Source organism: Garra rufa, chromosome 11 (genome assembly GCF_049309525.1).
Source record: "Garra rufa chromosome 11, GarRuf1.0, whole genome shotgun sequence".
Lineage (NCBI taxonomy): Eukaryota > Metazoa > Chordata > Actinopteri > Cypriniformes > Cyprinidae > Garra > Garra rufa.
The window spans coordinates 7,224,447-7,250,982 of NC_133371.1; the positions used below are offsets into that span (position 1 = coordinate 7,224,447).

General features: G+C 38.0%; 2 protein-coding genes across 2 annotated transcripts in view; both read right to left on the minus strand.

Annotated features, from left to right (window-relative positions):
- Positions 1–1,406: 1,406 nt before the first annotated feature.
- The window catches only part of bcl2l10 (BCL2 like 10), a 57,936-nt gene continuing 32,806 nt past the window's right edge, over positions 1,407–26,536 (minus strand). Inside the window, exons 2-3 of the mRNA XM_073850103.1 lie at positions 7,055–7,465; positions 1,407–2,182 (exon numbers count right to left, since the gene is read on the minus strand). Coding sequence (XP_073706204.1) covers positions 2,060–2,182; positions 7,055–7,465 — 534 coding nt within the window. The 3' untranslated portion in view covers positions 1,407–2,059. The remainder of the gene's footprint in view (positions 2,183–7,054; positions 7,466–26,536) is intronic.
- LOC141345981 (phospholipid phosphatase 3-like) overlaps positions 9,531–26,536 on the minus strand; it is a 38,553-nt gene continuing 21,547 nt past the window's right edge. The window contains exons 2-6 of the mRNA XM_073850897.1: positions 16,989–17,146; positions 15,240–15,523; positions 14,454–14,511; positions 10,996–11,172; positions 9,531–10,899 (exon numbers count right to left, since the gene is read on the minus strand). Of these exons, the coding sequence (XP_073706998.1) occupies positions 10,798–10,899; positions 10,996–11,172; positions 14,454–14,511; positions 15,240–15,523; positions 16,989–17,146 (779 nt within the window). The 3' untranslated portion in view covers positions 9,531–10,797. The remainder of the gene's footprint in view (positions 10,900–10,995; positions 11,173–14,453; positions 14,512–15,239; positions 15,524–16,988; positions 17,147–26,536) is intronic.

Sequence of the window (26,536 nt, forward strand, 5' to 3'; positions counted from 1 at the left end):
AATTGGAACACAGCTAACAGCATTCCACACTTGAAATAGTTACCCCTGGGTCATCCTAAAGGTAAATGTTATCTCAGGTTGTCTTGCTTCACGTTTCACACTGCTCATACTTTACCTGCTGGTAACAATTAATCCTGGGTTATTATCCTGGTACATTTCAAATTCTATATTCCCAAGCCTTTGGTTGATGTTTGCATATTTGCAGTATCGCTTTCACTAACTAATGCAGCATGTGACCTATTGATATTGCGTAGCATCCCTATGTATTGCCAAATGCTATCAGGTTTTCTCTGAATGCAATTTTAGACTATAAAGATAATGACATTTTTCCTTCCAAAATGCTGAAATGTTTGTGCAGCATGACACACTCTGTTTGTGATTTGTTGGAAGCATGTGATATGAGGCATGTGGCTGGTTATCTGTTGCTAAGCATCTAGTTGTAACATTCTAATAATGCATTGTTTAATTTTTCACGTTTCATATACAACAGGGATGTGATTTCAGATGCAGTTTACTGGTAACATACTTTGAGATGACTGAACTAATAGATGCGTTTTGGAACCTATCTCTGCCATTTGCCCTTACTTGTATATTGTATTTTTTATATTATATGTATAATTGTATTTATTCATAATTTTAAAATTCTACCTTTTGTATTTAATGTTATCTGTTATGCACCAAGGGTCTGAGAGTAACATAATTTTAATTCTCTGTATGTCCTACATGTGACAGAATTGACAAATCTGACTTTGACTTTTTTGATTTTTGACTGCACACTGCAAAAAATGCTTTTCTATCTTAGATTTTTTTTGTCTTGTTTCCAGCCAAAATATCTAAAAAAAAAAAAAAAAAACAAGAAGGATTTTCTAGAGGAGTAAAAATTGTCCTGTTTTCAGAAAAAAGTCAAAATTAAGTGAGTTTGTGTTTAAAACAAGCAAAATAATCTGCCAATGGGGTGAGCAAAAAAAAAATAAATAAATAAATAAATAATTCAAACAGAAAACAAGATTATTTTTCTTACCCCATTTGCAGATTATTTAGCTTGTTTCGAGCCAAAATGCACTTAAATTTGACTTGAGAATTTTTTGCAGTGCAGGTCATAAAGTTAGTGTTAAATCAACAAGTTTGGGGTTTATATGACATTACGTTAACCCTGCTTTCTGGAACACCCCCCAAAAAGAGAAAGCTTGTGCATTATGCATGCTTGTGCAGTCTAACTAAGCATTTTAGGTTTCAGGTAGCTGCTAAATGCACTCTTTCTGCTTGTTTTAAGTGGACTTTTACCCCTTGGAGAATCTCAGGGGGAAAATGAATGAAATAAATTCAGGACACAACAAAATCTGTGGGCACTTCCACATTAGAGAAGCAATCAGAAACAAACCTACATCTTGCCATACAAAACAAACTTGTTTTCACAGTAAAATTATTTTATTAAGAAGTTAATAAATAAAACAATGCAAAAATATAATGTTTTGTCAATTGTTGGGAATTGCCTAAATAGTAATAATTTGTTCTTAGAAGGTAAATAAATAAATTTACAATGTAAACTTACAATGGGCAGAATATATCACAGAGATGCCTGGAACCAAACAAAGCTAGCACCTTTAAAACAAATGACTTCCAGGATAAAACTGAACCAGTCAAGGCAAACAGTGGTCTAACCAAGAGAATCGCTCTGTCAATTGGTCAATGGTTTCTGACACAACTGCGGTCGGTGGACGTCTTGTTTTCAGACTGAAAGAAACATTACAAACAAACTGTGGTGTCATTTTCACAAACTGTAAATACTATCTAAACTAACATGATTTACACAGGAACAAGTGACAAAAGCAATTATAAAATAAAAAGCACCGTGTTAGATATGCAAAGAATTCCAACTTGCGTCCTTTTCTCCTGAAGGCCATGTGAAGGGTGTACAATCAACATGAATGACCGTCTGCTGTAATTACAGGCGTGGACATGGGAAATAATGTGCAAAAAACCTAAAGACCAGAACTGGTTTGAAAAGCAGGTGTGTTGTGTGTGACAGAGATAGAAAGAGCGAGAAAACCTAAGATGATCAGCGTACTAAGAGAAAGGTTAGACCAGCTAAACCCACTCCTGCTGCTGCAAACAGTGCTGTCTTCATGGAGGACTCTTGGTTCAGCTGTCTTGCGTTGTGGAAAAACCTGCAGAAACCCTCCTATAAAAGACAGGACAGATCAGGATGAGATTCACATTTTAATTCACCCACGTCCATATCATACAGTATTAGACAAAATAGCAAAGATATTACATAACAGCACAGCCTACTTAGTCACTCCAAACATATGAGAGAATTACATAACCCTGTCCTCGGGAGAAACGGCGTGTACATCTTTAACATTTCACATGAAATATTCCTCAGAGCTGTGGAGCAGTGAATAACGCACGTGTGATACTCCTGTTTGCTCAACTGGCAAACAAAGGGAGTTTACTATTAAAATGAGAACATAGACCAAATGTTGTGTCATTGTTCCTATTAAGGAGAGACACTGCAGGCAAAATTAGTTTTTTCATGCACCTGTCAAGTTTGAGATGTTGGCTTTTTATAGTGTTCTTTCAGACTAGTGGAAAGAAAACATCCAAAAGACACTGGTAAGTCTTTCTTTTATAGAACTTTATCTACTTCAATAGTCAATTGTGTCAATAGATTTCAATTACAATACAGATTTTTAAAGGCAATGAGTTTTTTCTCCTACACTGAGCCATAAATCTCCACTTCAGCAGCACTTACACACACCACACTTTACATTTGTGTTCCTGTCTATATCCTGAAGGTTTTTACAGAGGGATTTGTTCAGATATAATTTGCTTGATTTTTATACAACATTTTATTGGCCGAAAAATTGGGAAAAGTATATTGTTTTCTGTCTGTCATAAGCTTTTTCTGAATTATAGTGTAATGAAATCCCCTCTGTAAAAACATTTGATTCTAATATGCCAAACGTTATATTATCTCATTAAATAATGGCTTATTTGCGTATTTACACCTAACATTTTAAAAATTGCCTTAAAGGCGAGACACTGCAGGTAATTAATAGTTATCACTCTGCTTACCCAGTAGACTGATTATATTGATATTTGCAAACATTTTTTGTATTACAAGTTTTTTTTTAAATGTTAGGTTTAAATTTTCAAATGAGCCATTATTTAATGAAATATGTGATAATTTGCATACATTTGCATCTTCTAACATCTAAACACTGGATGAAGTCAGTTTCGAAAATTCTTGCTGAATTTTTTTGGCATATTAGAGTCAAATGTTTTTACAGAGGGCATTTTGGGTCATAAAATCTCACTTTTACACTTAGAACAGACAGAATTTTTTTTTTTTTTTTTTTTTTTTTACAATTTTTGGGGGAGTAAAATGTTAAATATGTATAAAATGCATAAAATCATGCCAATTATATATGAACAAATCCCTCTGTAAAAACCTTCAGGATATAGACAGGAATTAAAATGTAAAGTTTGTTGTGTGTAAGTGCTGCTGAAGTGGAGATTTATGGCTCAGTGTAGGAGAAAAAACTCTAGGCCTTTAAAAAAAATATGTATTGTAATTCACATCTATTGACACAAATAGATAAAGTGCTATAAAAGAAACACTTATGAAAACACTATGAAAAACCAAAAAGCCCAAAATCTCAAGCTTGACATGAAAGTTGCATGAAAAAAACAGCATTTTTGCCTGCAGTGTTTTCTATGAACAGTAGTAGTAATATTACAGACTGTACATTTCTGACCATTTTTATTTTGCCATTAGAACCTTTAAGACCGTGTTCACAGCACTACTCTGACATTACTCTGGTCTTTCTGTGTATTAACGCTCCAGTTTCACAAGCTAACTGACATTTCAAAGTGTAAATGTAGATATGACTGTTTCAGAAGCAGAAGGCTTGTAACTGTTGTTTGTAACTGCACCCGAACAAACAGCAGAAGGCTCGAGTCTATGGGCAGAGCAGCTGTCTCTAGACAGACACCTGCTGTACTGGTCAGACTGAGTCCAGGTGCACTAGCTCACAATCAGACGCCGCACAAACTCGGAGTGCAGCATGGAGATCAACCGTATGGTAAACACAATACACTAAATGGCTGAGTGGCCTTTGGCTCTGCTTTCAACAGCTGCCAAATAAAAGAGAAAGAGAAAATAGGGAAGATATACAGAAAAAGGCCTAACAAACTCTTTATTCATGCAAATACAAGCTGCTGTTTGCCTTGAGCCAGCAGCTGCGAGATTTATGATCTTAAGAATGTAGTATGACGCTACTTGTGAGGTTTAAAAAGAGTAGATTAGACCTGGGTTTGAGGTGGGTTCATCCTTTATGTTGTTGTTGTTGATGTTTCAAATCTATGACTTTCCAATGCGGGACACAAAAGGAGAAGTGCGGTAGGTAGTCTTTTCCACAGAACAAAAGCGAAAGAGTGGATAACGTGCTCCATATGACTTGTGCGTGATATTCCTAATCTTCTGAAGTCATGCAAAAGCTTTCGTTGAGGAACAGACTGAAATATTAGTCGTTCTTCTGAAAATCTTAGTCTTCTGAGAGCTGTGCCAAAGCTCTCAAATCTCATTCATCCATATTCAGTTATGGCATGTCGGATGCCAAACACTAGTTTTTGTAAATTAACGATTTTATATGGTTTCAGCCTTGTAATAAGACAAGCAGAAGTTATGGTGCTTTTTTTTTAAAGATTTGACAGACTGGTTACTATATAATTATATAGAAAAGAGATTGTCTTAAGCAGCACGGGTTTATTTGTAGCAAAAGCCAAAAATACATTGTATGCGTCAAAATTATAGATTTTTTTTTAATGCCAAAAATCATTAGGATATTAAGATCATGTTACTTAGTAAATTTCCTACCGTAAATATATCAAAACTTAATTTTTGATTAGTAATATGCATTGCTAAGAACTTCATTTGGACAACTTTAAAGGCGATTTTATCAATATTTAGATGCACCCTCAGATTCTAGATTTTCAAATAGTTGTATCTCAGCCAAATATTGTCCTATCCTAACAGACCATACATCAATGGAATATTGGCTTATTTATATAGCTTTCAGATGCAGATTGACCCTTAAGACTGGTTTTGTGTTCCAGGGTCATATGTGAGAATGTGCAGCTTAAAAATGGCATGAAATGAAATTCACCCCATCTGTTTTCTAAATGCATGTTATTGGTCTGATAATATACAACTCATCCAAGGTTAATTTTAAAAAACAATTGAGGCAATTTGTAATCAAAATGTTGTATTTCAGTCTTCTGGTGACAGACTTTTGTCCAAAAAAAAAATAAAAAAAAATAATAATAATCGACAAAAATGTAGAGATAATGTACTCACCCCTCTTGTAATCCAAGATGTTCATGTCTTTTGTTCTTCAGTCGTTTTTTGAGGATTTCTCTCCATATAGTGGACTTCTATGGTGCCCCGAGTTTGAACTTCCAAAATGCAGTTTTAATGCAGCTTCAAAGGACTCTTATATACTTTTTAACCTCAAATGCTCGTCTTGTCTCGTTCTGTGATGCACATGCGTAGTCTGTGTGATCCGGATCAATACAGTTAGGGTATGTCGAAAAACTCCCATCTCTGTTTTATCTTTTTTGTAAAGGGCGTTTGATCATCTTTGTATGCTAACTTTGTAAACACTAAAAATCTATAAATTGTCAATTTGTTTTGAAAATGATGGATCGTTTCACTAGATAAGGCCATTCTTCCTCGGCTGGGATCGTTTAGAGTCCTTTAAAGCTGCATTTAAACTGCATTTTGGAAGTTCAACCTCGTGGGCACCATAGAAGTCCACTATATGGAGAGAAATCCTGAAATGTTTTCTTTACGATTGAAGAAAGAAGAACATGAACATCTTGGATGACAAGGGGGTGAGTACATTATCTGTAAATTTTTATTCTGGAAGTGAACCAATCCTTTAAGCCCAAAGTACACTTCAGTTTTTTAGGCTAACATATGCATACAGTTGAACACGCAGCCTTTCAAAGTATACTCCACCAATTGACAGCATGTGCAAACACAGCAGGTTGACACATGCGCTCTGGAAAGCTGCTTCTTTGTTGCAGTCTCCAGTATTTGTTGTTGTTGTTCTGTCTCTTTAGTTTTGTTTTCTACTGTAAAACAACAGCCCCAGCCAGTGCTGCCACCTTGTGGAACAACAGACTAGTGCAAAAATCAAGTAAATGCACATGTGCGGCTTGTGCATAAAAAGTAAAAAAAAAAAAAAAAACTCAGGTGGTTCATGTACTATTCTGGTGACGAAATCTGCATCACTCGAACTGCACGTGGACCCTCACGTACATGAAAAAACCAAAGTATCCTTTGGTCTATGTTAAGCCATTGATTAGACACACATCTTTTAAACACAAGCTCTTCTGTGGGAGTTACAGCTAATACATTTGCATTGGACTGTGTTGACTAACATGTTCCTCAGAATCATGTGTGTAGATATCAGTCTGCATAAACAAACAACATCTCCTGGGGTTATTGATGGCATTTAGAGTTGGAACAAGTATCGCTTTCATAGGTCAGTGCCTGGGAGTCTGCACATGCTGAAAAAGTCCTCGGTGAAACATTTGAGAGCCTGTTTTAAAGAGCAGTTCTGCTTCCCCACAAGCATTCCCAGAATTCTTTGGCTTGTGTCACTCTCTAATTGACAAAAACAAGGAAGCCACAAGAAGGGATACACTGCTCTGCTCCAAAAACTAGACCGGCGTATCAACGCAGTAGCTTCCAATTACAGTTTCAAATGTGCACATTGAAGTAGACAGGTAGGAAAGCCTCAAAGAGTATGTGTGGTATTAAACACTGTACAAAACAGGCTTGGTTTCTGCGAGCAGCACACATGAAAGATCAAACGATGCACTTTAAACACCCACGCAGTTTCACATCATCCTGGTGTCGAAAACCCCCCTCGCTAAATGTTAAAGTAGAAACCTGACAACTACACAGGGTTTTCCTACTACCTACACACATAGGCTGTTAATGGCTTTAAGACCATCATTTACTAGCATAAAGGGCTCTTACCCAGCCTCCGTTTTCCACCAGCCAGTCTTGTTTTTCCCCTCCAAGGTAGTCTGCGATGGTCTCGGCCAGTCTCCGGGAGCACTCTGAATTCTCTCCCCTGGACAGGAGCTCGCTGGCCAGCACTCCAGTGAAAGTAAAGATGGAGACCACCCTCCCCCAGTTCAGTTTCCCATCTCCCACCAGTTCCCTCATGACGCTCTGCAGACACTTGCTGGGATCCGATCCACAGGTGTCCAGGAACTCCTTGGAGAGGGATCGGAATTTGGTTCTGTGCTGCTGCTCCATCTCTTTGGCCAGGTATCTCATGGCCTCTGCCGACTCGCTGGGAGGCGTCTGTTGGATCCCGCTGCAGAAGCTGATGTAATCTTCTGCCAGCAACAAAGTCTGTTCCCTCAACCAACAGGACATTTTCTGGAAAATTAGAAGTCGGGTCAATTGGTAGAAATTTTGTGCATCACGTGTCCACCACTTGGACATAAACAACAAACGAATTGTATTTATGGATGGTAATACCCTGCAGTTTGATCTATAATTCACCTGCAAACATTTTGTAATTCACCTTTATCTAAATCCTATTATTGGAGACTAAGAAATCTGAAAGCTGAATAAATAAACTTATGAAAACCTGGAATCTGAGTCTACCAAAAAAAAAAAAATCAAAATACTGTTGGCGCCAATAGCCTTTTAGGCAGTTGCGCTTCGGGTAGTCTCAGCCTCAAACGTCACGCCCACGGAACGTTGGCTAAACGTCTGATGCATATGGTACACTTAACTGAAAACACTTCAGGAATGTCGAAGTCGTCCTCTGATTAGTTGAATTTGACCGGAATTCCGGAAGACGCGAGTGTCGCGTTTATTTTCGGTCCGCCGGAAACAAAGCGCAGACTGATTTACCCGGCGTTTTGCTAAAATGTGCTTATGCAGACGCCATTGTTGTTATACACATATGCGACGTTCGCGAACAAATTACTGACTTACTGCTTGTTCTCCCTCTTCTTCGTTATCTTTCAATGCTGGTTATTTCAATGACTGACTTGTTGCACGCCAGTCTGTTGTTGTGGCGGCATTTCCACGCACAGAAACGTGACGCTGAACGAAACGAACTGTGATTGGTTGTTTGACATGTCGATCAAACGGTCTTATGGGCGGGACTTGTTCAATGAAAGCTGCCATGAGTTCCAGACCTTCAGCCGTCAGTGAACTTAAAAAACAATCTTCACATAAACCCATTATAATAAATGTCATATAGCTACCTGTGCCCTTCAGCAAGAAAATATAGCCTAATTTAATAAAGTTATCTAAACTGACTAAATTTAGAATTAAATAAAGATAAAGCTTAAAACTACAGAAGTTATTGATTTCCTCTTTTTTTCTCTCTCTCTCTGCTTAACAGACATCACAGCAGCTGATTATTAGGCTATTTTGGCTGCTAAAAGCGGCAGCTGCTGAACTTGACGTTAAATTAAAATATTAAACTGAAAAAATTAATCACCTGCTTTAACACGTTAATTTTGACACCACTAATTTATTTACTACTAGAAATGAATGGGAGGCTTATGTATTTATATGTCTGCTTCATGCTCAAAAAAAAGTGGTGGAGAACTGTAAATCGGGCAACTCTTGTCAAGAGTAAGTGCTGCATGTACCAAGAAAATTCTTGCTGGCTAAATTGTACTTAAACTTGGAGTAAATCCCTGGTTGTAATTAGAATCATAGGTCAAAGTCACGAGTCAAATGTTGGGGAATGTGTTTACGTTGCACACCTGCATACCTACAGAACGAGCTCCAACGGTTTAGACGTGCAGCTGGTGCAGATAATGCAAGGCGTAGTACAATGACACACCAATATGAAAAAACACACCAAGATTCAATAAATTAACATTTACACAAATACATCTGTCATGACAAGTCTCTGAGAGTTTAGCATGGTAATGTGGCAATGGTAATGTGTTTGGTCTTGGTGTAAAAGACATGAGCTGTGAGCATGGAAGTAATACTGCTGTGGCACATTTAACATAAAATAACCCCCCATATAGCATACATGAAGTCACCCCATAGCAGATCTATACAGGTGGAGCTGGGGAAGTGGAGGGTTTCTAAAGTACACTACCACTGCAACAGCAAGCAATAGCCAAGTATTTAAGTTGCGCCATGTGAATAATGATGTCATTATGTCAGATTGAGTTAGAACTTAGACTGCACTATCTAGAGTTTCATGATGTTTATTAATAATAATTCTGCTGCCAGCTAATGTATTTCATTAGCGAATATAGAATGTTCTTTAGGCTGTTACAGTCACTGAGCAACATAGCAATTTACTATGTTAATGTTTTTAATATAAAAGCCAATGGATGTGCAGTCACAGGTGTGTTTATCAGCTATTTTACTGCAGCTTTCCTCATCGGGGTTGTGTATATTAGTGCGTGTGGGTGGATGTGCGGTTAGTTCTGTCATTATAGAAGAGGAGAAAATGAGATACAAAGATTGAACATTCATTTTATTGGTTTGGTTTATTAATACAGTGGTTATTTCAGCCACACAGGCTTTTCACAGGGAAAACCAACAAATGAAATGAAACTAAATAAGTAGAATATAGCTTTCTGACAATCTGTGGCTCAGTCACTAGTCTCTTTAACAATTAGCAAATAACACCTCTGCGTACCTGATCAACACGAACGATAAAAAACATATATAAACACGTAACGAGAACCGATGCTAATACTTCTGAAAATCTGGATCGTTTATAAAATGATTTATTTACATTCATTCTGAATAATTATAATTTGGGGGAAAACACACACACACACGCACACACTCACACACATAAAGACGAACACAAATGGCACTGACCGCAGGAAGAAAGTAAAACACTGATTAAAGAAGACAAAATATAAAATATTATCTGTAGTAATTAGACGATTCCATAGTGTAATTCAAGTGCTATGAGTAGTAAAGGGTACACAGGTATAGACCCCCAATCCACTGAGCGTTTAGGGCAGGATTCAAGCCCTCATTATGCGGAGAGGGGGTGAGGAGGTTGTCGGCTCGAACCTCCTTTCAGTCTCACTCATGCAGTGAAAGTGGTTAGTACAAACATGGAGTTTAGCCCACCTTAATACAACACAAGCTTAATAGCATTAGCATCAAATCTGTGCTTTCATAAACAGAGGGTGTCTACAATCAGCACCGCTATGATTGTGCAACAGCGCACCAGAACAGTGGTCTAGCCAGGTCCAATAGCAAACACAAGGGGGTGTGGTCTGAGGCCAAAGCGATGTTGTGATTGGTCCATTTTTGTCCAATGGAAGTTCATCGGACTGGGCCTCCAACAGTCAACATGAGCCAAAAGCTTGACATGTTGAGTTACACATAAAGTTAAATCACTTTAATCACTGTGACGTGTGAATCTCTGAGCCTGGACTACAGGTGACAAATTATAAAACAACAATTATTAGCAGCTTCAACTATAACATATTTCAAAAATATAAAGGATAAACTTTTTTATATAAAAATATCATTTATCTATGGAGGGTTGATACATTGCGGACGGGTTTGTTGAAGGGTTAGACGTTTATGTACTGTATATGTGTATATATAACTCTTCTTCTCTCAGAGTGCACAGGAAATGGTTCTCTGTGAGGATTTGTCAAGACATGAGCATGTTTCAAAGTTCTTTGTCTCATTCCCGCACTTCGCTCGATCACTCCCATTTTCACTTTCCCTGTGTCTCTCAGGTGTCTCTGTTAGCAGACGGTTTGTTGGCTGGACAGGGGACTCTCCAGAGACAAGCTTGTTGGAGACATGTCTGGACGAGACGTTTTAAACATGGACGAAATATAAAAGGCCTGTAAGAAAATGATAAAGTGAGCAGATAAAAAGTACCTTACACTCCCAGCTTTATAATAACGGTAATCTAGAGCATGTGGTGACGTGATTCTTACCACCCAGTATGCGGTCAGTCCTCCTTGCAGGAAGCCGGTCAGGACGTCAGTGGGGTGATGGCGGTAGTCGGAAATGCGAGTGAGTCCTGTGTACACTGCTAACATCACCAACATGAACTGCAACAACGGTCGCAGGAGCCGCGCCCCTCGCCATGACAACCTTGCCTGCAGGTAAAACTGCAGAAAGAAAGGAAGTTTTAAGAATGATTAACATAACAGCTGATAAAACTGTGTACAGACTGATAAATAAAGCTTACAGAGTGTGTTTGTATATGTATGTGTGTCTGACGTGGCTAAACTTCTAATGACACATTTCCAGAAAAATCGCTTGGAAGTTAGCTAAATCTGATAAACCTGATAAACAATCATTGAAAGACTAAATACTGTGCTTATTTTAGTTCAAAGAGGCCAATAGTGTTAGTTTGTTATTGTAAATAGCCTAAGGACAAAGTCAGTATCTCTACCCTAGCAGTGGAAGATTTTAAAAGGTTTTACCAAAGTTTGCTTCTCAAATCTAGTGAACTACTCATATCTGGTGAGCAGTCTTCACACGAAGTCTGTTAAGAAGCGTAATTATAAAGTTATCTTGTCTCTGTCAAATTCCAAGGCAATAGAGTGGACAATTCCAGAATACACTGCAACAAGCCTGCTAAAAATGTTCTGTGTAATTAAAAATGTAATATCGTATATCAACATTTCTGTGTGCTTTTTTTATTAGAGTATCCTGTTGTTATCTTAGAAACTTACTAAAACCAAATCAAAATCAGTTGTGAGTCAAGCTTTCTTCATCAAAGACTATTTAACAGGGCTGGGCAACTTTGATCCTGGTGGGCAACTGTCCTGCAGAATTTACCTCCAACCCTAATCAAAACACACTTAAACAAGCTAATCAATGTCTTTAAAATCACTAGAAAGCTATAGGTATGTGTGTTTGATTAGGGTTGGAGCTAAACTCTGCTGGACAGTGACCCTCAAGGACCGAAGTTGTCCAGCCCTGATATATACTAATTTAACCCTGCCGGTCCAAACCTTACCGCCTCGTTCTTTTACCGAGTGGGACACAAACCCAGGTCAGTGGCATGGGAGGCAAGCATGCTAACAAGTGTGCAAGACCACAGTCTCTAGTGTCAGTCACTAATGCGCCTTTGAGATTAGGGAAGTGAGGTTTACCTGCTCAGCTCTTACCAGTTGGCATCCGTTACCCTCACTCCCATCTGGGTCATGACACCAATGCAACCTCTCTGGTCCTAACTGCCCTGCCTCGTTCTTTTCCTGAATGAGACTCGAACCCAGGTCGTTGGCATGGGAGGTGGGCATGCTAACAAATATGCTAAAGACCTCAGCTTCTAGCATCAGTCACTAGTGCCCCTCTTGAGATCAGGGGAGTGAGGTTCAGCTGGCCTCCATTACACTTACCCCCTAAACCTCACTCCAACACTGGTCACGGCACCTAGTAACCCCTCTGGTCTTAACTGCCCCACCTCGTTCTTGTTCCGAGTGGAATTTAAACCCAGGTCATGGGCATGGGAGGTGGGCACACTAACAAGCATGTAAACGACCACAGCCTCTAGAGTCAGTTGCTAGTGCGCCTCTTGAGATCAGGGAAGTAAGGTTTACCTGCGCAGCTCTTACTAGCTGACCTCCGAGTGGGACTCAAACCCAGGTTGCTGGCATGGGAGGCGGGTGCCCTAACAAGAATGCTAAAGAGCGCAGCCGCTGATGCACCACTTAAGATCATGGAAGCAAGGTTTACCTGTGCAGCTCTTACCAGCTGGGAGATGTTCCGCCTTCTAAATAAAAGAGCCAGTCAGCAATTGGTAAAGCCATTGCATCACTGCAGTTGCCTTTATAAACTCTGGTTGTCTTTAGACTCTTGCTTGGGATTGCACATGCGCATTGGCTTGACCAACCCAAAATATATGCTTTTTAGAGGACAGTTGTGTCAGATTTTGTTGCTTATTTGAAATATGTTCATTAGTTGGTCTTGCATCTTAGAAGTAGCTGCCTATAGGCATTGCAAATATGGCCTCCAAGTGAACTAACATTCTGTAAAGCGCAAACTTTTGACATTAAAATAGTACTATCAGGATTTAATAAAGATGTGCAGTATGCCTATTTTTGCACCTGACTTTACTGAATATCCATTTGTAGGAGTTTCCCTTTCAGACTCAAAATTTATAGGAGGAGAGTATTAAAGGCTTTTTTGAGGCTACATTTCAATTAGGATGCTGCCTTATAAGTAAACATTAGCTTTCAGAACAGAGCCATATGGTGCAAAAAACACGTGTTAATCATACCACGCTAGCATAGCTACACAACAAAGGTCAGTGTGAAATATTGTGGTCGGCGGACAGAGCAGAAGTATTGGCTGTAGATGAACTTTATGGATTTTGATGTCACACTAGGGACAGTGAAACATTCCAGAATTTAGGGGTCCTGGTACCCCTCCCATCAGCCCTGTCACAGGTGTTTGGTTTCCTGCAGTAAAGCCTGGAGCAGCTGGCACTCAGAGCCAAAGCATGTGGCTGCAGGTCAGGCATGCAAGGCAGGGCAGAGCCTGAACAGTGTGGCCATTGGCCGGGATGGAGAGAAAAAACAGGCAGAGGGGACAAAGAGCCTGGCACAGCTTTTCTATAGGCTTTTCCCTCTCTCTGTTCATGTTCTCTCTCTCGCGCTCTCTGATGAGAGTTGAAGAGCTCTCCCGCTTTTAGAGCAGCCAGAGGCCCGTGAATTGAATCAGATGAATGGTAGAAAATAGCTTGTTTTTACACAGCGGGCAAATTTTCTTCCCTCCGTTCTAAACGTGATTGGCACACAAGGCAGAGTAAATTCTGATAAGGTTTGTGGGCCAGTTGAGTGGAAGAGAAATGTGAATGCTATTGAATGTCATACTTTTTGATCGTTTGCGAGCGTTTTGTCATTTTTTTCCCTTTATTGTGCCCCTTCCCCGGGCCATAACAGCGAGTGAGAGAGAGGGGTTTAACTGAAAGAAGCCTGTCTATCTCTCAGCAGGCCAAAGCTCCCCCCCTCCCGGACCCAACCCACAACTAAACAAGGCCTCCTCTGTCTTCAGCTAGCTTTCACTCGCTCTCCCTCTCTCCGCTCATCTATTCATCAGGCCTCTGGAGAACATTCCCTCTTTCACTCAAGCCTTTCTTTTCCGCTTGAAGCAAGATGCCTTTTGGGAGTTTTTTTGCGTTCTCAGAGCCTTCTTCTTTCAGTATGAGTGTATTTGTGTGCATTTGTGTGAGTTGAAGTTTGAGAGAGTTTCTTGTCAGTAGGAATTTTTTGGCTTTTTTCCCACATGGCAGGGATGGGAAGTGAAAGCTGACAACAGAAAAAGCTCCTCACTGGCATCCGACAGCAAGCACAGCCGTTCGGCGCTACCCTGACGTGTGTTTGAGTTTGCATGTTTGAGTGTGCATGTGGTAAATATGGCCACACACGGCGATACTCACTGCCAGGTAAAGCATGGTGTACATGGCGAAAGATGCATGCCCCGAGAAGAAGGACTTTCTGTTTGAAAAGAGCAGAAGGGAAATATATTACCAACCAAATGTCATAATCTCGCAAATCATTAAACCGCTGCACTGCTTTATGGGCCATAACATTGTCTGCATAATGTTATATTGAGCAATCACGAGCATACATGTTATTCTAAGTAAATGCCTTTATATTTCCATAAAACATACTATGTGATCAGTCAAAAACATCTAACATTAGGACTTGGAAAAACTGTAACCTTAATTAATCATACTCTATAGCTCTGTTCCAAAATCTATGTAGACAGCAACTCTGCGTTTCATTCTTTAGTGCCCTAATCCCTTCGAAGGGTTTACCCTCCAGAATGAGAACTTCAAGGGATGAAGGGTGTACAGGACCAAAAAACTCTGCCTTGAAATGCACTTCTGCTTTATCTTGCTGACCATTTAAGGATTGATTAGGGTTGGAGATTAACTCTGCAGGACTGTGGCTCTCCCTTGGCCACCCCTGCTACAGTGTATGGGGTGTCCAACCCTGCTCCTGTGGAGTTCAGTTCCAACCCTAATCAAACACACCTGAAGCAGCTAATTAAGGTGTTCAGGGTTACTTGATAGTTACAAATGTGTATTGGAGCATGGTTGGAACTGAAGTCTGCAAAAAGGTAGCTCTCCAAGAGCAGGGTGGGAGACCCTTGATATAGAACATAGGTTTTGGAACAGAGCTCATCTCATCTCTGTGCCTCCCATAAAAACCTCACTTACCTGGCCTCCTCCACTATCTTCTGGTTGTTCCTGCAGATGACTTCTGAGATGTAGGTCCCGGGCGTGCAGTTGAGTGATTCATAGGTCACATTGCATGCCGACAAGAAGTGAGGACGGAGTCGGCCCACACTCAGCTTCGCCATGTTGGTCAAGGATTGCCCCACACAGCAACCAAACAGGAAGCTGCCCAGCTCTTTATACAGACAGGACACATAGCGGTTGCGCACAAATGCCCGTGAGTGCACACCTCTGAATCGTACCCGGTAACACTCTCCGACAGCAATCTGAGACACACAGGGGACACCGCTAAGGTTACAGCCATGCGACACTGAGTTAAATACTACAAGGCTCATGAAGCCTTAAATAATTCACAGCACCTCACACACATGCTCTCTTACACAAAGAGAAACTCTTGTTCAATAGCAAAGTAGATGAAAAGAGTACATCAATAGCCTTCAGTAACAGGAGAACCGTGGGCTAATACTACTCTGGACAGGAAGTCTTGTAAATGATAGTGCACCTAAAAATGAAAATTCTGTCATCAGTTACTACTTACACTTATGTTGTTTTAAATCCATATGACTTTCTTTTAGGGAACATCAAAGGTCAATTTAAATGTACTGGTCACTATTTTCAATGCATGAAAAGACATAAACACTTAACTACAGAAGTAGTTCCCAAACATTATATTCCAAATCTTCAAATAGCTTTGTGTGGGAAACAGAAAAGTCATTGTCCACTGAACAATCTTGACACCCACCCTAGCTCTCCTTAGTGTCTTTATAAAAGTTCATGAGGCAAGTAGAAAGTATGAATCATTCTTCTGAGTCAGATCTTTCAAAGGGTTAGTTCACCGAAAAATGAAAGTTAGCCCATTATTTACTTACCCTCTAGGCATCCTAAGTGTATATGACTTCCTTTTTTGAGATGAATCCAATCGGAGTTATATTAAAATTATTCTGGCACTTCAAAGCTTAATAATGGCATGGACGGTTGTTTCTTTTCAACGGTCCAAAACAAGTCCAATAAAGTGCATCTATTCATAATAAATAGTGCTCCACATGGCTCTGGGGGTGAATAAAGGCCTCCTGAAGTGAAACAATGCATTTTTGTAAAAGAAAAAATACCCATATTTAAAATTTAATAATCTCTTGCACTTACAGTCGTACACTGAAGCCGTCCCGGACAGATGACGTCGGAGGTTGGCATTGTGCATGTGCTGGTGCGTCTCGCAAAAAACAACGTTTGTTTACTGGGGCAAAGGAAGCAAAATTTTGCACTCTAACAAAGAGAAACCAGTCTGCTCTTGGCTTATATCAAAAACTTCCCAAATTAAGTCTCTATACTGTGCATTCGCATTTGTCACTTCTCAGCGGCGCATGCGCAACCCTGACACGGCATACATATACGACCAGTTGGCACAAGCTAGATTAAAGTGATTATTACGTTTTAAATATGGATATTTTTCTTACAAAAACATATCGATTCACTACAGGAGGCCTTTATTCACCCACCGGAGCCGTGTGAAGCACTATTTATTATGGATGAATGCATTTTATTGGACTTTTGCAACCATTTTGATGCTTACAAGACTACAACTGCTACAATTCTTGAAAATCTCTTGTGTTCTTAAAAAAAAATAAGTCTGACATGAGGTTGAGCAAATGAAGACAGAGTTTATACTGTTGGGTGGGCTCTCTTTTAAAGCCTTTCAACAAGTGATATTTTGGTATATGTGTGTGTTCTTACCGTAAGTCCTGTGATTATGATACCCCCGGCTATAAGCATGCTGTCAGGAATGGCCTCAGTTTCTATGTAAGGGTAAGTGATGCTGGTGTCCCCGCAGAAGAAGCCCCTCATGTACGGTTTCACTGCTTTGAGCTCACAGGCGAAGAACGGAATGGAGGCTGTCAGGAGAAAGACAGACGGGTTAATGTTTCTGTCGAAACTACCTGGAGGAATGTTCTTCCGTGCATGTCAATGTTTCTCAAGCACCACACGATCAGACACAGATACATCTTTAATGCTCTATTATGTGCAATTAGAATCACAAGTGCGGCTGAGATATTGAGAATGTCACTGTCTTCCTGATGGGAATCGAGATCCAGCCTAAGGAGCTGACATTCCATGCATATCTCTGGCAGAAAGAGCGAAGGAGGAGGTGGGGGTTGAAAGAGAATGACAGCTCGGATAGATGAGGCATGTGGAGAAGAAAAGACCCTAAAGAATACGGGATTGAGGTCAGAGACTATGAGGAGGAAGAAGGAAAGTTTCTCGCGAGTTGTGCTGGGAATGCGGTAATATGGTTCACTTGGAGTGTGTAGGGGATCTTCTCTTTTAGGGAAACGCAAACAAATCTATTACACACCTGGATGGTGGCATGCAGGTGTGTTGGACACTGACTAGGCTTGAGTGTAGTATGTAAACAATAGACTGAAAGTCCTGCACACTACTGTAGCTTGCAGAATTCCAGTGTGTGGGACGTATTCTATCTCCTTGTTAAACAATTACTAATTTAAAAGATTAAAGTTTTCCAGGTAAGTGAACCAGGATGTTGTTCCAAACGGATGGGTTACCTCTGAAGGTATAAATCAGTAAGCGAACAGGTAATTTCCAAATCAGTTTTGGCTTGGCAGTAAGTGCATGTGCCCCTACAGCGTAGTTTATATTAATATTATAATTCTGATAATTAGTTTGATGTTATGGTCGATAAGTTATAGATGTCAATTATTTATTTATTTTCTTACAGACAAGTAGATTTTGTTTGCTTAGTTCCAATTTTGACCCATGCAAGCTGGCGTTCTGACGTATGACGTCCATTAGTTAATCGTCTATGTATTCCAGTTCAAATAAGCAAGGTTGAGAAAAAACTGCGAGTTCTCTGTCAAAATCTTCAGACATGTTAACATGTTCAGCATGTGTTGTCAGAACATCAGAACGCCAGCTCCTGTGTTAACAGCACCTCATGTATGCATTTTGGTACTCGTGTGAACGTACGGCGAAGACTGACAGAGAAAAAAAGAAACTGTTTAATGAAGTTGTTATTTTTTAAGTTTTCTTTAAAGCACAAAAAGTATGCTTGTACCTTCATAACATTACATTTGAACCACTGATGTCACGTAGACTGTTTTAAAGATGTCCTTACTACATTTCTGGGCCTTGAATGTGTTAGTTGCGTTGCTGTCTATGCAGGGTCAGAAAGTTCTCGGATTTCATCAAAAATATCTTAATTTGTGTTCCGAAGATGAACAAAGGTCTTATAGGTTTGGAACGATATCAGTGTGATATCAATTAATTACAGAATTTTAATTACAAAATGATCAGCTGTTGTAAAGAAAGATATTTATCCCATTTTACTAACTTCCACTAATTTAAGCATATCTTCAAAACCCAAATGATTCCAACTTGATCTCATGACGAAAACGTACCTGTGTGAACTTCGAATACATATCACTGCAGTTTCCAACAGCAATGAACACTAGAGGCGGTAAAACAGCAAGCACTTTTAATCGTTTTCGTGCACAGTTATGATCACAGCTCCATATGCTTCACTTTCGCTGGATGTAACAAGCTTGCTCGGTAGCTCAGCCGGCACGGAATTGGACTTAGGATGCGGAATCCTTGGGTACAAATCCCATGTAAAACATGACCCACAATGAAAGAGCTGTAAGATGAGAGATTGAAAAACAAGCTAAAACAGCATGCTTTCATTTGTTCATGCTATCAAGTAGGTTTAGGTGTAGTGCAGATGGTACATTATTTTAAAACGTCACGGAGCATTAGCGTTATAGCACAACTCAACAGACATTTTAAGTCAGAACTGCATTGACATGCAAAACCAACGTCACATAAAACGTTCCATATGTATGACATTTTACATTGAATATGTCAGGAAATGTACATGACGGCTTCTTGTGAAAAGGTTCCCACAGGTACGTTTTCGTCATGAGATCAGGTTGAATGATTCACATTCAGAGTGTTTTTGATTAACTAGTTTTCTGATGGTAAAAAAAAAGCATCTAGTGTTCTCACACAGGCCATATCTGTCAGGAAGTAGGAACATTTCATGTGTCAAACAATCACTTGCAGCATTTTTAATGGATAGTAGTGGCTAATTGTTCATTGTATAATCATTACTGGAAATGGATGTGGTGTACACAGTACTGATTTGTAAATATAGATCTGCACCAGGAGTTGAGTATGAATATAGACGTGATGAGTGATTCAGCTGTTGAGTTTTGGGTTTGTGCTCCCTCCCTCTCTCTCTCTCTCTCTCTCTCTCTCTCTCTCTCTCTCTCTCTCTCGTTTCCCCCAGCCCCGGGACCCGTACAGTCCCATGCCCTTGATCCACACAGAGCATGGGACTAATCATTAACCCTCCACTCTCTCCCCCAGCTGGAATGAACCCAGCCACAAACACAGCCTCTGCCAGGGAATCTCTCAGTGTACGTGACCGCTCGGCTTCCAGGGCACATGCTCGCACGCTGCAGGGGGACCAAACCAGATCCAGAGATGGAAAGAAAGTGCAAAGTAGGTCACCGATGGCTGAAATATACCAGCAAGTTCATGCAGATTGATCACCATTGTTCACCAAGAATATTCACTAAATTCACCAGTTTATGCTGGATCAACCAAAACCACAGATTTCAATTAAGGCTGCAACTTCATGTGACCAAAAATTGGCTGATCTTGTTGCTTTCCTAAATTCCCACTTGATCTCTTCTTACATTCTTATCACTCAAGCACCCCATAAGAGCCCTAACAAGCACACTCACAGGCCTGCATATCAGCATGAATGCTTATGAATACTCCTCCACTGATAAGCATAATCAGAAATTAGGACTAAATTTGTACTGTGTGCATCGCTGACAGCTGCTTTTCTCAGAATAAGTGGAGGCCAAACAAAGATAAGGTGAGACGCAACATCCTGCACTGCTGAATATGTGGAGGTGAAGAAGACATGCTGTTGATGAGATAGCACTGAGTTACACGTCAGCACACCCTGATCTGACCCTGATCCCGCTTTCGCTCGGTTTCACCGTAGCGCATGCTTGACATTTCAGCCATGCTTTGGACAGGCCTGTACACTGTTACCCTTCAGGGTCCTCTCTGGGCTGGCCACATGTGTTTGGGTGTAATCGAGATCTCTATCATTAGCTTTGGTCACCATGCAGAAAACAGATATGAAGGGCTGGTGACCAAGCTCCTGTTCAGCAGGTTTTCAAACAATGGTCCCGACATATTCTATGAGGTAGAATATTTTAAAGGCAGAATACATAAGATGACACTCCTTCAGAGCATTTTTTCCTTCAGATGTATTCTTTAAATACATCTGTTATTGGTTACAGGTCACTCTTGAAATAAGTATTTAAAAAAATTAAAAATAAAAAACACCTGAGATCTACAAAATTATCGCCTGCTGTATTAGAGTCAATAACATGGCATTCTTTTTTTTAAATCAAATAAAAAATACTTAAAAATTTAAGTCCATTACTGATTACAGATTATATCTCATTTTAGTTATTGTTTTCTGTCTACTTTTTAGATTACTTTTAACTTGTTTTAAATAAATACAAAATTTTAAAAGTTTTTATAAATTAGATTTTTTTTAATGAAAAAAATTTAACATACAGTACCACATTGATATAAAAAAGAAAAAAGAAAGAAAATCATAAAAGGCATTGAACATTACTTTAGTGAGTTGATAACCTAATAATTAATTAAATCATAAAAGCAATTTAAACACGAGCGCTAAAAATATAAATATTGTATTTGTTTATTACACGGCTCTTTGGAATGCTTGATTCTGATTGGTCAGTTGAGACATTTGCAGGTTCGTTCTTTTCAAATAATCACCGCTCCAAAGTAATAACGCATAGCCGGTACTAATTGTATGTTTAAAATCCCTCCGTGCCAACAAAGATTACCGTTTGGCGCCATCTTGTGACAAACTCTGGACAACCACAATTAACAATGGAAAATTTCGACATTAATCTATTTAAATTGTCTTACTAACGTACATAGTTTGAATGTTAGTCACGTGGTACTATATCGTTTCGCGGAAGGATAAAAATGTTAATTTAAAACAAATATGCCAATAAAAGGTTTCAAATTCATATTCATGTCCAGTTTTTTTTTCTTATGTGGCAAGTAGCCGTGTAATAAGCGGGATAATGTACAGGCAGCCGGTAGTTATCGCAGAAATAAGCCCCGACAGTGTGATCAGGACCCGACGCGAAGCGTACATTATCTGCCTGTACATTATCCCTTACTTATCAGACATCAGAGAACTGTAAACGTGAATGTGTTGTTAAATGATTGAAATATTAACTTTTAACTTAACTTTAACTTTCTCAGCGATTTTTCAAGCAAATGTTTCATTTTAAGGGGTTTGGCTGACAAAAATGTTTGGGAATCCTTGCATACACATGAATAACATTAATAAACATGAAAACAATGACATTACTTGTCCAAAGTCTTCCAGTTTTGAAATATTTTTGTCCAGACTATCAGAATCAACAAATTATAAATTTTTAAGCCGTTGTGCGATTAATATGTAATCACGTAATCCATAAAAAAAGTAACTGTAAACTGATTATAAGCGTTTAAAAATGTATTATACCCTAATTAAAAGTACTTAATTTTTGGAATATGATTATGTAATGCAGATTACATGTAATCAGTTACTACCCAGCCCTGTCAAATAATTAACTAAACAATACTTAAGACATGTAAGTAGTATGACATTCATTTTTTTGTCTTCAAAAATAAAATATTTTAATAAAACTGTTAAAACTACTTAAAATAGTAAAGAAAAAAAAAACCTTTGTCCACCAAATCAGTCACATTTAACATATTTCTATTAATTTATTATGAAATAAAATTATCAAATGAATTTAATAAATAAAAAAAACTTCATATTTATGGATGATTATAATGATATTTGTAAGTAATACTTTTTAAATACTCTTTAAATACTGAAAAAAAATATACTTTTTAAGATGTGTGCACTCACATGTATTCAAGATTTAAGTAAAATAGGTTTTTATTTACATAATTTTGGTGGTTATTTTAGTATCACAGACATTGATATCATTGACACTATTATAGTGTTTATTGATATTTTGAATCAGTATTGATTTTAATATTTTCCATTTTCATTTTAGTTCAGATTTTAGTAATTTTTTGTGTGCTTTTGTCATTTTTAGAGGTTTGTTGTTTATAGATAGATAGATAGATAGATAGATAGATAGATAGATAGATAGATAGATAGATAGATAGATTTTATTAATTGTTATTTCATTTTTTTAATTGGATTTTTAGTACAAGTTAAACTAAATTAAAAAGAGAAATGTTGCCTTGGTAGTTACATATACGTATGTATATATATATATATATATATATATATATATATATATATATATATATATATATATATATATATGTGTGTGACCCTGGACCACAAAACCAGTCATAAGGTTAAATTTTACAAAACTGAGATATATACATCATATGAAAGCTCAATAAATAAGCTTTCTATTGATGTATGGTTTGTTAGGATAGGACAATATTTGGCCGAGATACATCTATTTGAAAATCTGAAATCTAAGGGTGCAAAAAATCGAAATACTGAGAAAAACACCTTTAAAGTTGTCCAAATTAAGTTCTTAGCAATGCATATTACTAATCAAAAATTACATTTTGATAGGTTTACAGTAGGAATTTTACAAAAAAATGTTCATGGAACATGATCTTTACTTAATTTCCTAATGATTTTTGACATAAAAGAAAAATCAATAATTTTGAATCATACAATGTATTTTTGGCTATTGCTACAAATATACCCCAGCGACTTAAGACTGGTTTTGTGGTCCAGGGTCACATATATACATACATATATATATATATATATATATATATATATATATATATATGTATATTTGTTTTTTTGTTTTGTTTTTTAAGCATTGCTTACAAATATCATTATATTCATCCATAAATATAATTAATTTTTTTTTTATTTATTAAATTAATTTTATATTTTTCATTGTATTTAATAATAAATTATTAGAAATATGTTAAATGTGACTGATTTGGTAAACAAAAGTTTTTTTCTCTATTATTTTAAGCAGTTTTAACAGTTTTATTAAAACATGTTATTTTTGAAAACAAAAAAAGAAATGTCATACTACTAAGTGATATAAAAAATAAATTACAAAAATTAATGCCATACTACTAAACGATATAAAAGTTTTGCAAAACCATGAATGCAATGCTTATGATTTCTTAAAGCTTTATAATTTATTTTTATCATGGACACTAATGCGTCATTGACCCTTTACAATTATATTGATTAAAGAGTATGTTTATTGTTGTGTGATGAAGACAAATATATAATGCTATCCTATCAGAGCGTTTCACGTTCAAATATTTATATAATTCTTGTTTTTAAATATTCTAGAAATCGCCTATGATTGCAATTATTTTGTGTGTTTTTTTTTTTTTTGTTTGTTTGTTTAATTTGGCACATAGTGAACTGCACTGCACTGAACATCCACCCCCACTTTATTTGTCTACTAGATGAAGAGTCGATGAGAGGGGCGAGCTACAGTAAGCTCAGAGCTGGTGCAATCCTGTGAAACTGCTGATAGAGTAGTAGTCCGTGTGTCTGGGGACGACCGTGCCACGCTAGCAAGCATTATATCACCTACGCCAGAATGCACTTTAAATGGGCTGGGCTGACAATATTAAAACTTTTTCTCTCATTAAAATCACTGTACAATTTCTTAAATCTAAATTCGATTTTGCGAGACACTCCACAAGTCTCCGGTGCTTCCTCTAGCCAGTTCCTCTTTCGGAAAAGTTAGCCAACAACTGTCTGCTTGGCAGAGATGGCAGCTGTAACTCTGAACAAGTTCTAGCTTTCCTGGTTCGCCCGTGCTGGTGTGCTAATCCTCTTATCGGTATCCGCTCACACTTGGGGCGGGTTGGGAAATCAGTGGAGAAATTGTACCTTCAACTCAGCCTCAGTTGAGCAGACTTAACACGGGGCGACCTCACAGGCCGTGTTCACGGTGGTCCATTAGCTCACACCCCCAAAGGACGCTCCTTATCACCAAGACAGCATATTAGCCAGCGGCTAGCCAGTGTCAGCTGAGCTAATGATTAGCTAGATCAGTCGTGTTAAACTGGGTAACACGTACGCACATCATGCAGACAGGTCAATGATTGAGGATCAGTCCAACGGCGCCTGTCCTTGAAAGACTTCTTTAAAAAAACTGACACACTTTCAGTTTCCATTTACGTTTTTTAGTTTTAATTCGGGGACAGTCAGAAAGATGGAAATAAAGCTGTAAGTGAGAAAATAACTTTTTTAAATTTAGTTTATTGAACATTTCCTAATCATGTCATGTGGAGTAACCATCAGGTTTTAATCATACTTTGAATACATGCGAGTGTATACATCTTAATCGTTAAGTACAAAAATATACCAAAAATATTAGTATTTTTAAATGTACTCTCCAACGTAAAAAAGTATTTTTTTATATATATATATTATGAATAATTAATTCTTTTATTATGGGGCTGTTGAATTGCTTGAATCTGATTGGCTGACGAATGTTCTAAGGTGTACAAATATTGACAAATTAACGCACAGCAAATGTAATTCCAGGCAGGTGTTGAGTGCATTAGCCTACATGTCTATAGCACTTCACCACATGATTCCAGTTATTTCAAAATCTTACAAAGGCAAAAAAATCTATTATAAAAAAAATATTTTTTTTGCCACAAATTTACCTTTTATTATGCACTAAAAGCATACTCTATTTTCCCCACTCTCTCTCCTTTATAGACACGCACACATACATTAACATATGCACTAATGTTGTTAGCACTGCTCTGATGATATTATCAGTAACAAAGTTTAACAACTTAAAAGCTACATGACATTTTTCACAAGCTAGGTAGCAACGGCGCTGTTCCTGAAGAAAATGAACTTAAAAGTTTTACCATTAGTAGAGGCGCTGCTGCTGAACACTGTTGACTCTGAGAGGTAATTCAAACTCTTCTTTCTATATATATCTCTCAAGCTATCTGTCTGTCTGTCTAATAATTTCATTATTAACTGTATTAGTCTGCTATTAATTGCTCAAGCCTCCGTTACTATGTCTAAAATAGCATTTTAGAATTAGCAACGGAGGCGTTATATGAGATGTGTAAGAAATGAATCCTACTTACAATAGTGAGGACAAAACCCATACGAATGCCTTGAAATATATCATCTGATCGATGTCTTGAGATGTGGTAAATGTAGTGTAAGCGAAAAAATTGACTTCGGTGGTTCGTTGAATTCTTTGCTTTGTGGTTGCATCAGCACCTCATATGTACATTATTTTCTAAAAATTCAACGGCCCATCATCAATTATTCCTTACACACATATAATTTGTTATTTTGGGGAGTCGCACCACTTGACATTTGATAATCTGAACTAACCTTGCCTTGGCATAAAAATGTCAAATTATGTGATATTTGAAGAGACTTTTCAACTTTGACATACATTCATGGGGTTCACTATTCAAGCTCATTTTGCTGGTTGCACCACATGACTTTGATTTGGAAGGCAAATGAGGTGCATTCTTAAAGTATTAAGCGTATTCTACGCCAGAGCGCGTTCACATGTCACGAGCCGGATGATAAACTCGGATGATAAGCCGGATGATAAGATCGTGCTCATGACAGATGGACGTGTCTGTGTATCAAAGGTAAAAAATTATATAAATACTGTTCAGTTTCTCGCAAAAACGATCGCTTCGTGTCTTAGGACATCAATGTATCGTCACGAGTCGCAGGGTGTAATTTGGATTTGTCTGTGCATGTTTTTGTTTACTTTTAAAGGTTTGGTGCCCATCCACATCCATTATATGGCTCGCAGACTGCACTGGTTTTCGTTAAAAATATTTGTTTGAGTTTTTCTGAGGAAACAAAATCACCTACATCTTGGATGCCCTGGGGGTAAGCAGATAAACATCAAATTTTCATTTTTGGGTGAACTATCCCTTTAAAGTGCTTAAATTTAGCATTTAGAATCATATGGTCTGGAATATTTGGAAATTTGGCTTATTTTATTGAAAAGTGCTTACAAGTACTTAAAAATGTGGAAAATGTGTATGCGATTAGCATTTACGAGAAACAAATAATTATTTTGTAAAAAAAGTATTTCAAATATGAATGCTAGTATGCTCTTACTTTCTTCAATGGAAGCCAATGGGGTTGAAGGTCCAAATTGCAATTTCAG